General features: G+C 33.6%; 2 protein-coding genes across 2 annotated transcripts; both read right to left on the minus strand.

Moving 5' to 3' along the window:
• Positions 1-2,721: 2,721 nt before the first annotated feature.
• Positions 2,722-6,630, minus strand: LOC130649519 (uncharacterized). The gene is made up of 2 exons (XM_057455808.1): positions 6,042-6,630; positions 2,722-3,644 (listed from the first exon to the last, which is right to left on the minus strand). Exons 1-2 carry the CDS (start codon positions 6,157-6,159, stop codon positions 3,259-3,261), a joined length of 504 nt encoding a protein of 167 aa, XP_057311791.1. The 5' UTR covers positions 6,160-6,630; the 3' UTR covers positions 2,722-3,258.
• A 137-nt stretch (positions 6,631-6,767) lies between these two features.
• LOC130649516 (zinc metalloproteinase nas-32-like) lies at positions 6,768-12,696 on the minus strand. Its single transcript, XM_057455805.1, has 7 exons — positions 12,450-12,696; positions 12,226-12,366; positions 11,384-11,519; positions 10,811-10,989; positions 10,008-10,220; positions 7,994-8,440; positions 6,768-7,223 (listed from the first exon to the last, which is right to left on the minus strand). The coding sequence occupies exons 1-7, from the start codon at positions 12,538-12,540 to the stop codon at positions 6,826-6,828; spliced, it is 1,605 nt and encodes a 534-aa protein (XP_057311788.1). The 5' UTR covers positions 12,541-12,696; the 3' UTR covers positions 6,768-6,825.
• Between the last annotated feature and the right edge of the window lie 524 nt (positions 12,697-13,220).

Consider the following 13,220-nt stretch of genomic DNA (forward strand, 5'->3'; position numbering starts at 1 on the left):
GCCTAATGTCAGAAACGCTAGTATTTACTTATGGGCTAACAAGTTTCTTTGTTTAAATACCTGGTGACAAATTTGCGCTAAAAAGTAACTAAAAATGTTTCCTGATTTTTATATCTGACTATTTGATTGGTATGAATTGGTAACTGATTTGCTTTGACTGATCCTTTGAGCACTGCACTTTTCCTTTTATAACAGCTTTTCTGAATGTCAGAGCTTTTTTAGATTACCCATGAATCCACTTTGCATGGAGTCAATGTTTTTAGTCACCGCTGTGACCCAAAACCAAACGGTGCTAGGATGAATGAATATAGATAATTGGAAATGACCCTATAAAAACTTTTATTTCTTAAAAAAAGAAGTTCTATGTTGTCTTGGTCAACCACGTCGGCAAAGCTCTTCCACGCCTATGATATTCGTTCAGGGCTATTGCAGAGCCCTGAGAACAAAGTACAACCCTTGGTCTCATTGAGGTTTAAGTTACCAGAAGTTCTTGACAAACGTTGTGGACCCCAGTTTTTACACAAATTTAAACATTGAATGTCGTATTTGAATTAACATCGATAGAATGTTATTCCCAAAATTTCATAATAACACTTATAAGTTTGTTTATAAATATGCAAAACTTATTTCGAATTGATGTAAAAATAACAACTATAAAAAACTATTTTTTCAGAACTCAAGACATTCCCACGAATGCAAAAAAATACGCAGTTACCTAAATTGTTTCTTAGTTGGCAAGCGCGTAACCTCTTAATTCCTAGTACTCTACTTTTATTGAGAGCCTTTAGAAGAACCAATCATATTCTTGCTGCTTAGTAAAGGTTTCGAATAAGACAAATAGAATTTATTTGCGTAGTTTTGGGGTAATTATGCCTGCCTTAATACACCTTTCCCGAATTTATTTTCTTTGGTGTGCCGCAGCTCTTTTTTAACTTTTTTAAAGAAAATGAATGTAATTTTCGAAGTCCTCACATAAAAATTGATAAATCGTGAAATTTTTATATTCATACATCAAACAAACAACCTGCTACAACATTTTTTTTACTTTTGAAGTAACCTTTGCTCGAAGATGAGGCTTATTAGTAGAAGTCGAAAATTAAGAAAGCTTTGACCGTAACAATGATGCCACCAAAACGGCACTTTCCAATGTCGGATTAAGTTGAAAATTTATACATTAACCAATTTACTGATGCTGAAAATGATATTAAGGTGAAAACATCAAAATTCCAAAATTTTAAAAAACATGTAATTCGGGAAACGTGTATACACCAGAAAATTTTGCGCTGTGGATTTGACATGACCCGTATTCCATTAAATCTTGACCGATAAAATTGAAAAAAATAGCGTTAAGACCAAAGTTATAAATTTATTTCTCTTTTTATTGTCTTCGTATGTTTTTCATGCCATTTCTTAACTAATTTACAAATGAATCATGTCTTTATCTCTATAATAATAGCCGTATACGTCTGTCCGTCTGTCACGCAAAATGGTAGCTTAGCTGCGCAAGTAGCGAAAGGACGGGCGAACCCGTGGATTTTTCGATGGGCTAACGACTAGTGTTTATATAAAGGTGTATTTAACTTTTCTCTGCAATTTTGCAAGTGTTGTGGAAATTAAGACAAGCAAAACACAGACAACTAAGAAAAACACACATATTATGTATTCGACATTGCGCCTATTATGGTTATAAAGTGGGTCTTGCCAAATGGTGATAGAAACCAGGTAATATATAAGAAGTACCTCTTCTTTGAGTGAAAAATAGAAATATTTTTCTCACAAGAATGATGATTATTTTCTACTTTTCTGTGTGTGTGGTTGGCTGTGTTTTTAGTAGAAAAAAGGATTTTAAAAAGAAATGATGGAGGAAGGCAAGACATTTTGGCTTGATTTACCAAGTATTCAAAGACAGAATCGAAATATATACGGAAAATATGTCGTTGAGAAGGAAAGGCTCGAAAAAAATGAACAAATATGGTTAAGAGAATTTAATTTTAATCAAAGACAAGTTAAAAGAGAATTAGATTTAATTAGAATGAAAAAATTAAAACTTCAATATTTGGATAATCAAGACGAAAGCAAATGCAAGTGCTTAAATCAACATCCATCTCGAAGTAAATCCGCTCCGTTAACGAAACAAAAATTGTGCGATTTTCATTTTTTGAACCCTCACACAAATAAGACACTACCTCGAAGGGAACATAAAAAACCGCTTTCCCCTTCGTCGTCATTTAGTTCCATTGATACGTCAAAGGGTTGGCAAAAAAACAATGCTACAAAACAGACCGTAACGAAGACTCAACTACCCAAACTGTTACAACATAGACAGCATGCTGATTATTGGAAGTAAACTATACGACACGAAATAAATTTTTACGACAATGACAGTCAGACAGTTTTACGAAAGTCTTGTATATTTATTTGGTCTGTGTGGCCATGCGTGTTTATCGTTTTTATATTTGTGCAATCTACGTTTATTGCTGTAAATCTTTTTTTTTTATGTCTGCATATCTTAATTTTTTAAGAAGCGCTGTTGTGTGTGTATGAAAATAGTATAAGTCGAAATCCGTATAAAACTTATGAATATAAAATTCAATTGGCTTTGCAACAAAAGCCAGCAGAAGAAAAGAAGTTATGACCACTAAACTTTGTTATTGTATATTACCAGTGCATCGTACGAGATGTAATCTTTTATTGGTTTGTACGGACGGGATTGATCACAAGAAAAAGCAGACATTTTTGTTAAAATTTAATATATATATACATAAATATCATTTAGAAATTTGTAAAACATTTCTAGTTGCATTTGCAGCTGCTTTTATGAGGATCAAGTAACCTTCCTTGAGAGAATATATAGCCATAAAACGACTTTTCTGTTCAATTTACAAGAAAAATAAAATTATCTTTATAACGGGATTTTATAGTCGTGCTACGGACACACGAAAACGCCAACATGATAAGCTACACGGAATAAGAAGACGTGCGAACCAATGGGTTTATTTACCGGCTATCGACTAGTCTGTTATACATTTGCTCTACATACTATGTCAAAACATTATCTTTCGAATTTTTTTTAAGACATCTAATTGTCATATTTAACACCATAAAATCAACAACTGCAAGAGAGGCTCGTACAACCAGCAGTAACTGCAACATCCCTGTTTGCTTCATCGTACAAAATTAACAGAACTAATCACCACAACAAAAGATATAAGAAGTAGCTTCTCCTGTGTATGTCATATCCAAATCATTTGAAATCAATTATTTAGTTATTTTGACGACCACCAATCCATTATCGTCAACAAATCTGAATTTATTACTTGTTCTATTTTGACAACCTAACATCTCTCTCTGCAAAAAAGTACGACGAACCAGACAAACGCTGTTAGGATTTATCTTGACGGCTAAAATTCTTTGAGATAGATCTGTTGTTACAGTTTTGGTAGTGTATCCTTGTGTTTTTCTCATAGTTATCGTTGCGTCTATCAATGGTGCCTTCGTTGCCGGCTTAATCGGTCCAAGTTTTTGATTTATGAAAGTCTGTATACGAAGTAACTCTGTCTGATTTAGTTTGTTTAGGAGACTCTGAAGCGAGGCTGTTTCTGTTGAACACGATATATTCCTTTTTTTCCTGTCAGGTAAACAATCTATGAAAAGATTTATAAATTATAAATGGGAACCGTGGTCTGGCAGGATGCAGGCCAGACACCTTAGCTAACCCTGTTCAGGCCGCACTTTTTGAGGGCTCCTTAAGACCATAGAGTGTCTGAGATTAACGAAAGGGACATTGTAATTTCACAAAACTTGGCACAAACGCAGACCATAAACTTTGGGGTAAGAAAAATTGTTGCGAACGTTTTAGATATGCAAAATGACTTGATATCAGCAAAAAAGGCTAAAATGTGACTTTGGAAATGTTGATCTTTTACCATGACAAACGTTTTTAAAATTTGATAACAAGATATACATTTTTAAAACCAGTGTAAAATAATTCTTCGTTTTAAAAAACAAATAAATTAATTCTACTTTTGAACAATGTCCAAAGTACAAAACTGTGTTCGGACAGCATTAATTGTCTGAGAAAACAGCCGTCAATCTCGTCACACTGGCCTGATATATAAATGTTAAACTGAAAATGCAACGATGGAACGAAAAAGTCTTGATGATTATCACCTTGCATAAATGTCATCACTTTCTCGATAGCATCAGTCTATCGAGACAAGTACGGTCGTAATAGCGTCGGGTCATTGTAATATGAAAGAGAGACTTTTAAACCAATCTAGGGGAATATCTCAGTTTTTTCTCCCGGCACGTCAACCTTAAGGATACGGTAACCCCCTGAGACACATACTCAGTGTATTTAAAATATCCCCTCTGCTCGCTATATTAACCCTAGCAAATATATATATTCGGAAAGCCAAATAAATTATCTCTAGAATGATGATAAAATATTTTTATAAAAAAAATTCATAAAGTAGAAAAAAAATTATATACAAAAATTCACCCTTCCAGTTCATTTTGTCGAACACTCCCCTCAGTAAAGTTTTTGTTCGTACAACAAAAAAATATCATTGCGAAGCTCTTATTCAGCACTAAAAAACTTTGCTTTTTTTACTCAAAACAACACGTGGTTCCAAAAATGTAACATATTTTGTGTCACAATAGCTGTTTTATGACAGATTAATCTATTTTTAAGCATGATAGATCAATCACTCGATATTTCCTCACTTTCTGCGTTAAAAAAGCAAAGTTTTGTAGCCAAAGATATAATTGTCGCAACTTGTTTTCCTATAATTTCGACAAGATGGAGGGAGTTTTCGACAAAAATATATACCGTTACGACTGAAAATTTTATTTTGAGAAAAAGCAAATCAAAGATCTTTGCTTTTACCTGCAAAAATCATGGTTACACTCACTTAAACGTTATGAATAATTAATAACTCATGAATATTTTGTTTAAAATTAATGGTAAAGTGTTTTCGCAGAACTTTGGATCTAGTTATTGGTAAACAGACAACAGGATAACATAACATAAGAGGATAAAAACGAAAAAAAATAAAGAAATAAATTAAAAGGTATAAGATGATAAATAATAATATATTTGTATAGATTATTAAAGTGTATGGAAAAATCCATTTAGGCAAAAGGCCATTAAAAAAATAAGTTGCTTTAGATGTTTTGCTGACGTAAGAAATGCATATACAAAAAAATTAAGTTTGACATTCCAAAGATAACTTTGTATTCCAGATTCATTTTATAAGTTTGTGTTCTTTTATTGCTTTATTGTGAATATCTAAAGTCTCCCCTTCGGATTGTTCGTTCATGACCATTTTTAAAAAATTAGAAGGGATTTATATCCTTGTAACGTAGGTTACACTCACTGATTTGATCCTTTTGATTATCTGTATAGGAAATGTGAAAATTCAAATATCTTGTACTGCTAACCATAAAAGACTCTAAATTTTGTAAAAATTCGAAAAAAATATTAAAATCTGACACATTAATTTTTCATCTTGACTACTGTCAAATGTCGCACCTTTTTGAGAATGGCTCATATGTAGGGATGCAATTTTTTATTCGTTCTGCATAACTCTCTTTAATTATTATACAGATTAAATGTGTTTAAGGAATTTTAAACTTTGAGCACACTATTGAAAACACTAAAAAATAAAGAAGATTTTTCTTCATTTTATCACTCTTAACAATAAATATTTTTTCATTCTTTTTTAAAAAATATCAGGAAATTGTGCCAAAGAATCAAAATTTAAAAGAATATTTTTTTAAAAAAATGACCCTGAAGGGGGTTACCGTATCCTTAAGTTTATTACCTACCCCAACACTACCACCACAACCGACCCAGTAGTTACGACCCTGACACCTGAAATCGTGATTTTTAATCTTAGAAATAAAACGACCTAAAATAAATTTTTTATCAAATAGAAATATTTTCTATTCTTTGCATGTAAACGACCAATTACAACAGTCCATTGCCAATAGTATTAACAATTAACATCACTTAACAATTCGGCATAAAATATCCATACCTTCATCTGCATGCTTTTCCAACAAATCTGTTGTTGCAACTGACGTAACCAACAATATAAATGAAATCAACAATCCAAAACAAACTAGAATAATAACAACGGCTTTTGCTCTATCCATGGTCAAATGATGCAAACTAGATTCTAGTAAAATGTGTAGCAAACTAATATTCTATTGGAGACTTGTGAGGCATGTCGATACAACCACAATATGCTAAAACTGTCATTATTTTAAAATGTAAACATGGTGAATCATCCGGTTATGTGATTGTCAATCCATGAATTCGAAATATGCTTACTTGAGATGTTTATACCAGCAGTAAACACAGTATCTCCTCCTTCTTAGCTGAAGGAAAATATTTTAATATGCAACTCGATAAAATATAGTGATTTAGCCGGAGGGAGTGTAGATCAAAGTAACATGGGAATGGATTACGTGCAGTAATTGTCTTGAATTAAAAATTTAATCTTGCTATCGATATAAAGATATAAAGAATGAAAGGCTTATTCATTAGTTATACGGTTTAAATTTAGACTTCAATTTAGTTTTGGATTTGGCATTTTAACCTGCTAGATCGGGTAGAAAAATCTCCCCTTATTTACCACGAACGACAAAAGTATGGGGAATGTGTCCCGCTCACAGGGCTTTTTTTTACGAGGCTTCTAGATAAACACAATATTACTATCTATCGTCAATTTGGAGAGAACAGGAAAGACAAAGATGAAAAGTTTGATCTTTATTAGTTTTATTCTTTTAAAATTCATTCCCTTTTAATAACAGAGCCTTTTACTCTTTTCTAAATTTCAGGCGGTCACCACTACAACTATGATAAATAACTGCTAAGGTACCATCTTTTGGCCTCGATGAACCACCTTTAGGATGAATACATTTTTTTGTTTCTGCATGCTTGAGAGCAAAATTCTGTCCATCCAGTCTTGTTTTTTCGAATTTATCATAGCATTGAGGAACCATAGCAATATAAGAATTGCTGTTTTTTCCTTCTGGGGCGGCACACATACCCGTCTTCTGGTCCTTCAGGGCACCAGAGGTCGTAAACATAAATTTGGTGTTGCACGATTTCGACAGAGATAACTTAGAGTTGACAGACACTGATAGACACAAATCACTTGTGTGACGAAGTATGAATCCGTTTGTTGCTGTTGTAGGCGATGGTATAACTGAACCTATAAGAAAGTAAAAATGTAAGAAGAAGAAGAAGAAGAAGAAGAAGAAGAAGAAGAAGAAGAAGAAGAAGAAGAAGAAGAAGAAGAAGAAGAAGAAGAAGAAGAAGAAGAAGAAGAAGAAGAAGAAGAAGAAGAAGAAGAAGAAGAAGAAGAAGAAGAAGAAGAAGAAGAAGAAGAAGAAGAAGAAGAAGAAGAAGAAGAAGAAGAAGAAGAAGAAGAAGAAGAAGAAGAAGAAGAAGAAGAAGAAGAAGAAGAAGAAGAAGAAGAAGAAGAAAAGAAGAAGAAGAAGAAGAAGAAGAAGAAGAAGAAGAAGAAGAAGAAGAAGAAGAAGAAGAAGAAGAAGAAGAAGAAGAAGAAGAAGAAGAAGAAGAAGAAGAAGAAGAAGAAGAAGAAGAAGAAGAAGAAGAAGAAGAAGAAGAAGAAGAAGAAGAAGAAGAAGAAGAAGAAGAAGAAGAAGAAGAAGAAGAAGAAGAAGAAGAAGAAGAAGAAGAAGAAGAAGAAGAAGAAGAAGAAGAAGAAGAAGAAGAAGAAGAAGAAGAAGAAGAAGAAGAAGAAGAAGAAGAAGAAGAAGAAGAAGAAGAAGAAGAAGAAGAAGAAGAAGAAGAAGAAGAAGAAGAAGAAGAAGAAGAAGAAGAAGAAGAAGAAGAAGAAGAAGAAGAAGAAGAAGAAGAAGAAGAAGAAGAAGAAGAAGAAGAAGAAGAAGAAGAAGAAGAAGAAGAAGAAGAAGAAGAAGAAGAAGAAGAAGAAGAAGGATGGATGGAGGTACTTACCTTCTAGAATAAACCTTAATCTGCTATAATCACAGCCAGAATAAATGACGGCTTTTGTGCCATCTTTTGGATTGATCGAGCCACCATTTGGATGGATACATTTCTTTGTTATTGCATGCTGAATGGAAAACAAATTTCCTTTTTGTCGTAATACATACTTATCCGAGCATGACGCATCGAATTTAATGTAATCTCCATCGTGTTGGCCTTGTAGTGAAGCACATTCTGATGAGCCAGCCATTCTTAAAGTATTCAAATCCGAAAACCTGGTTGCGCAAGCTGTTGTGTAGGAGAGACTCCCATCAGAAGCTTTAGAAAGATATTTTCCACTGGTTGCATGTTTGATACAATAACCATTTACTGGATTTGTTGTTGATTTGGTTGCTGTTGTAACTACTGGTTGAGCGGTAGTTTTTTTAAATACGGTTGGCTTTGCAGTGTGAACTTCTAAGAACAAAAGGCATAAACTGAGAAACAATCAAGAACTCTTGATTAAACTTTAAAATAAGTTAATTTGCGACCCTCAAAACTGTAAATACACCAATTCGGTTATCAGTTCCGTGATTATGTAGAGAGTCGTGAGATGAGTTTACTGTAGTTAATAAAATCCCTGCACTAAGCATCCTTAGAAGAAAACAAATAGCAAGTAAGGTCTTTCATCTATAAGCGTAACTTTTTCTTTGTTTTACATAAACGTTCGCTCACTTCTCACTTCAACGAACTCACTTTCATTCTATTCTATATTCAAGTACTAGTCATTACGGTGTGAAATGAATCCACAGGTTCTCCGGTCCTCAAATTTTTGTTCATCGTACATATCCCTAGCATCGCTTTTTCATATTTCTTAGCACAACGTAGTAACTCAGCTACCAATTTGGATAAAATAGGCTGCTCCGCCAGGCTTAAATTACGCGTTATTTTGTTTGCACACACCACGACTTTTTTTAGACAGACAAAATAGGGGTGTTATTAAAGAGATTAAATCATGCTAAAAATGAATTTGATTCTGCGAAAAATTATAAAAAACAACAAACTAGAAAAAAGACTGAAAAAGTAGTTTTTTGGAAAAAGCGTTTTATAACGGTCTCTTGTTTCGTTATGAAAACGACGTTAGGGATTACTGCGCTTGTATTGTGTAGTGTTATCACACTGTGTCTATGGGTTCTAAGGCACTCCCCCCTGGATAATCCTCCACACCCACCTCCTCCCCCCTGATAATCACACCTGGACAATTCTCACTGGGTAGCCCTCCACTCTGTCGGACAATTGCCTCCTCTATTTACCACTAAGTATTTTTTTCCTGGAGTAATGAAAATGCATTTTTAATGATAACGTTGTTTGACCGTTGTAACAATACATGAATTTTATTTATTTTTTTTTTTTTTTTTGGCGCGCCCTTATCATGTGTCCTAGTCTTTTTATGTACAACTCATCACAAGTCGATAAAATTGACGCTCGCACTCACCCTTAGATCAGAATAATATTTGTAGGACATATACTGAGGAAAGAAATATATACCATGTATTTTGTGTTTGGTATTGTCTCTCATCAGCGCTGCAGTCCGATATACAAAAAGAGACAACTTGTCCTGGGATCAAGGTTGATATTGTATGACAATTGCTCTACCTTTTTAAAGTGATAAAGAAGTAAAGACAATAATAAATAAATTTATCATCGTTTGAGGTACGAACTAGAAAATAAAGATGTTTTTTATGAGCTGAAGGTAAATTTATAAATTTCATTCTTCGTTTAATAAACACACTTCGTATTCACGTTCGTAACAAAATGAAAAGGCATCAAGTTTCGTTGGAAAAAACGTTTCTTTAATTTTTTTTTAATATTTTTATTTTTTATTTAACTTTATTTTTTTAAGAAGTTTACCTTCTACAAAATGTGTGAAAACATTTAAACAGGATAATCTATAAAATTGATTTTTTTAACAAGAAGCCAAAATTGTCAGACGCACAGACAGCGGAATACCCGACATAAGATAATACGGCATAAGAAAATCTACCTCCGCACTTGTACATTTTATTGATTTGTGCAATGTCGATCTTGCTAAATCCTCTTCGGTTTCCTATTTTCTTCGTTTTATTCAAAACTTCGATGACCACGCCCTTTCCGTGTCCGAATGCAGTGGCACTGTAATGCATAACGCTTTCGTAATCATAAGGAAAACCCAATGAGTCAATTTGTTTGAACGTCATCTTACGAAACTGTGATGCACCTGGAATGTACATGCGATCCATAACAACACTTTATCCTGTAGGTAGTATTATTTCCACGTTTTTGCTTTAAAACAAAACATTCCCCCGCTAATGTGAAATATTTAAACCTCACAGTTCATATCAACAACATCCAACAACATTCTCACAAAGTGTTCTATTCTGACCCAAAACTAAACAGTTTTAAAATTTATGTTTTTTGTTTTGGTAACATTCTTTTCTTTTTTTAATAAAGGGCCACTTTCTACCAATCTTTTTGTAGCTACGTTTAGATACAGTACAACCACCAGTGTACTCTTGTTTCTCAAAATAAAAATTCTACTTTAAAAAAAGTGAGTTGCTTTGGCAAGTTGAGTAAACATATGTCAGTAATTCCCTTCCCTAAAACATGTTGTGGTTAGTGTCAGGTTTAGATTCGAGTTCAACCTTTGGATGAAAATAACCGATTAGTACCTATATGACAACAAAAGTTCGCTCAAATAAACAAGAACATATAAAAGAATCTTCAAGCCCGAACCCAGGATCTGTATATACATCCTAATTACGAAATATGACCAGCCCGGGGTTCAAAGTTAACAAATGCTCCACCTACAGCATTTCAATCGATCGTAATGAACTTTCACGTAGTCATCTCTATCGGGACGATTCTGCTCATGCCAAAATCCTAAACTATGAGCAATTTCGTGCAAGAGTACACCGTGCTGATAAAAACAACCAGTTGCAAGCCGGATGAAGTTGCCATAGTAACTCATACCGACTGGAGAGCTGCATCTATAAAACAAAATTAAGTCGGGCTCAAATAAAAAGTTAAATATAATATCATCGTGAACAACATACAAATTAAGCATTGAAATATTTCAGCATTTGGCTATCTTTTCGTTTCGAATTAATCTCGTCCCCAGAGCTCTTCTACGCATATGATATTCTAACGAGACGGCTTTGTAAGATGTTCTGTGAATATATCATATGCGTAGAAGAGCCCCGGGACAGTTTTGGTTCCTTTCCGGTATTTTTGTCACCAATCAATCTAACTAAAATAACCCGCACATTTTAATAAAGGATGGTACTTTTAAAGTTTAGGCTGTTGATAAACAAAATAGTTTACATTGAAAAAAAAATTAATAAAGAATAAAAACTAAAAAAAATAGACCGACAGATAACGTACCCTCCTCCTGGAACGAAACGTATGTAATTTCGCTCTTTATCTTTCCCGGTCTTCCTCTTCGCAAACCTTAAACAAGTTTGTTTCTCATAATCAGCGAGTGCTTTTTCGATACGTGTTCTATGCCACGTGCTATTTACTAAAGTGAAATCAATAATTAGCCAGCCTCGTTTCCACGTCCTTTTTTAAACGCAAGAGGTTACCTAAAGAAACACACTGATGACAAAGTTGCTAGGGGACATTTTTTATGTCCACTTCATCGTATATATTTAAAGGCGATTTTTCCCTATATATATACGGAAGTCAGAATCGAGGATTAAAACATGCTGACATTAGTAGCAAAAAGGTAAAACTCGTAACGCAGAATCACATTTTTTAGAAATTACTCGGGACTCCTCGACGTTGTTCATAGTATTATTTAGCGCTGAAACTTGTGTGAAGGCGACAAAACTGAACTTTACGACTGGCGAAGAAATCATGACTTAAAACTGAAGACAATGCAAAGAAATGCTAAGAGTAAGACAAGAAGAGAAAGTTTTGAACAATATTTTTTATTGGATTTACAGGATCTTGAGGCACCCCACAACAGTGGTTATATCTTGATATTATTTACTGTTAGATTTTGTTAGTAATTTTTTTAGTATCAAAGGTTGAAAATAGTTACACAGAACGACAGGACGAAATTGCAGAAATACAATCAAACCATAACGTAGCCAATATGCTGTGTAGCGGTATCCGCTATGTACCTCGCATTCAACCTCTATTTCGAGAATCGGCGTCGTATAAACTTGTTTTCACTATTTGATTGTAAAATGAATTTAGAGGAGAAACATTTATATACTTACGAAAAGCTTCATCAATTTCGTACGGTATAGGCTCACCAAGCGGCCAGTGATTATACAAACCCTTTTTAGTCGCAGCGTAAGAATTAAGTAAGGCTTTCTGTTCTTTTGTTAGTTCGATATCTCCTTCGTACAGTGACGGATCTGTAAGGATAAACACGCAAAAAACTTACGTTTATAATACAACAAGAAATCTCGTGTTGTTAAAATTTATTCTCAAAACGTACTTTCCATTAATGGAATCCAGTCAGCCTTGGTGAACGACAGCAAAAACACGGACAAAAGTAACTGTTGCGCGTACATTTTCCTAAATTCCATTCCGTTAAAGCAAGTGAGAAAATGTACGAGAGTGAATGATACTAAGGCTATTTATATCTAAATCCTAACAGCGCATGCGCATGTAAGGTAAAAATAGGTCTTAAAAAATCCCTTTAGATACTAGGCTCCCATTATTTACCAAAGATGTTATGCTGGTTGTAAATAAGGCGAAAACAGGTTGGGACTAAGCAATGTGATTTACACTCGCTTTTATGTTCATATTGCTTTGATCAGTACGCTGTTTATCCATCTTGCAGCCTGACCAAACAAACACAAACAAAGAATATAAATATTTAGTGAAATTTGAGTTAAGACAAAGTCATTTTTTTCAAAGTACTTGAACCCTTAAATACACCTACAAACAACTACATGTTGCAAATAAAATAAGAAAATCTAAAAATCATATTAGTAGGTCAGCAGATGACATACTGTAGGTTTCAAAAGACATCATCTATCTATTTCCTATAGTATCAAAAAGTTCATGTAACAGATAATCAGACAAACAGTGTTCTAAAATTTAAGAAAAAGATATAACAGGACCATTTATTTAGATGACATTTTTGGTACTTGTGAGTAGGTACAGAGGCAAAAAAGAATCAAGATGTTGATCATACACAATAAAATAATTAAGAAAAGCTCAACCTTGAGGTAATTACAAGATATATTTCAACACAACAAAA

Source organism: Hydractinia symbiolongicarpus, chromosome 7 (assembly GCF_029227915.1).
Source record: "Hydractinia symbiolongicarpus strain clone_291-10 chromosome 7, HSymV2.1, whole genome shotgun sequence".
NCBI lineage: Eukaryota > Metazoa > Cnidaria > Hydrozoa > Anthoathecata > Hydractiniidae > Hydractinia > Hydractinia symbiolongicarpus.

Coding starts and splice junctions, on each gene's coding strand:
- LOC130649519 (XM_057455808.1), bottom strand. CDS start 6,159: ATGGATAGAGCAAAAGCCGTTGTTATTATTCTAGTTTGTTTTGGATTG. Junction 3,645..6,041: donor GGAAAAGCATGCAGATGAAG/GTATGGATATTT, acceptor ATCTTTTCATAG/ATTGTTTACCTGACAGGAAA.
- LOC130649516 (XM_057455805.1), bottom strand. CDS start 12,540: ATGGAATTTAGGAAAATGTACGCGCAACAGTTACTTTTGTCCGTGTTT. Junction 12,367..12,449: donor CTGGATTCCATTAATGGAAA/GTACGTTTTGAG, acceptor TTATCCTTACAG/ATCCGTCACTGTACGAAGGA. Junction 7,224..7,993: donor ATTAAGGTTTATTCTAGAAG/GTAAGTACCTCC, acceptor ACTTTCTTATAG/GTTCAGTTATACCATCGCCT.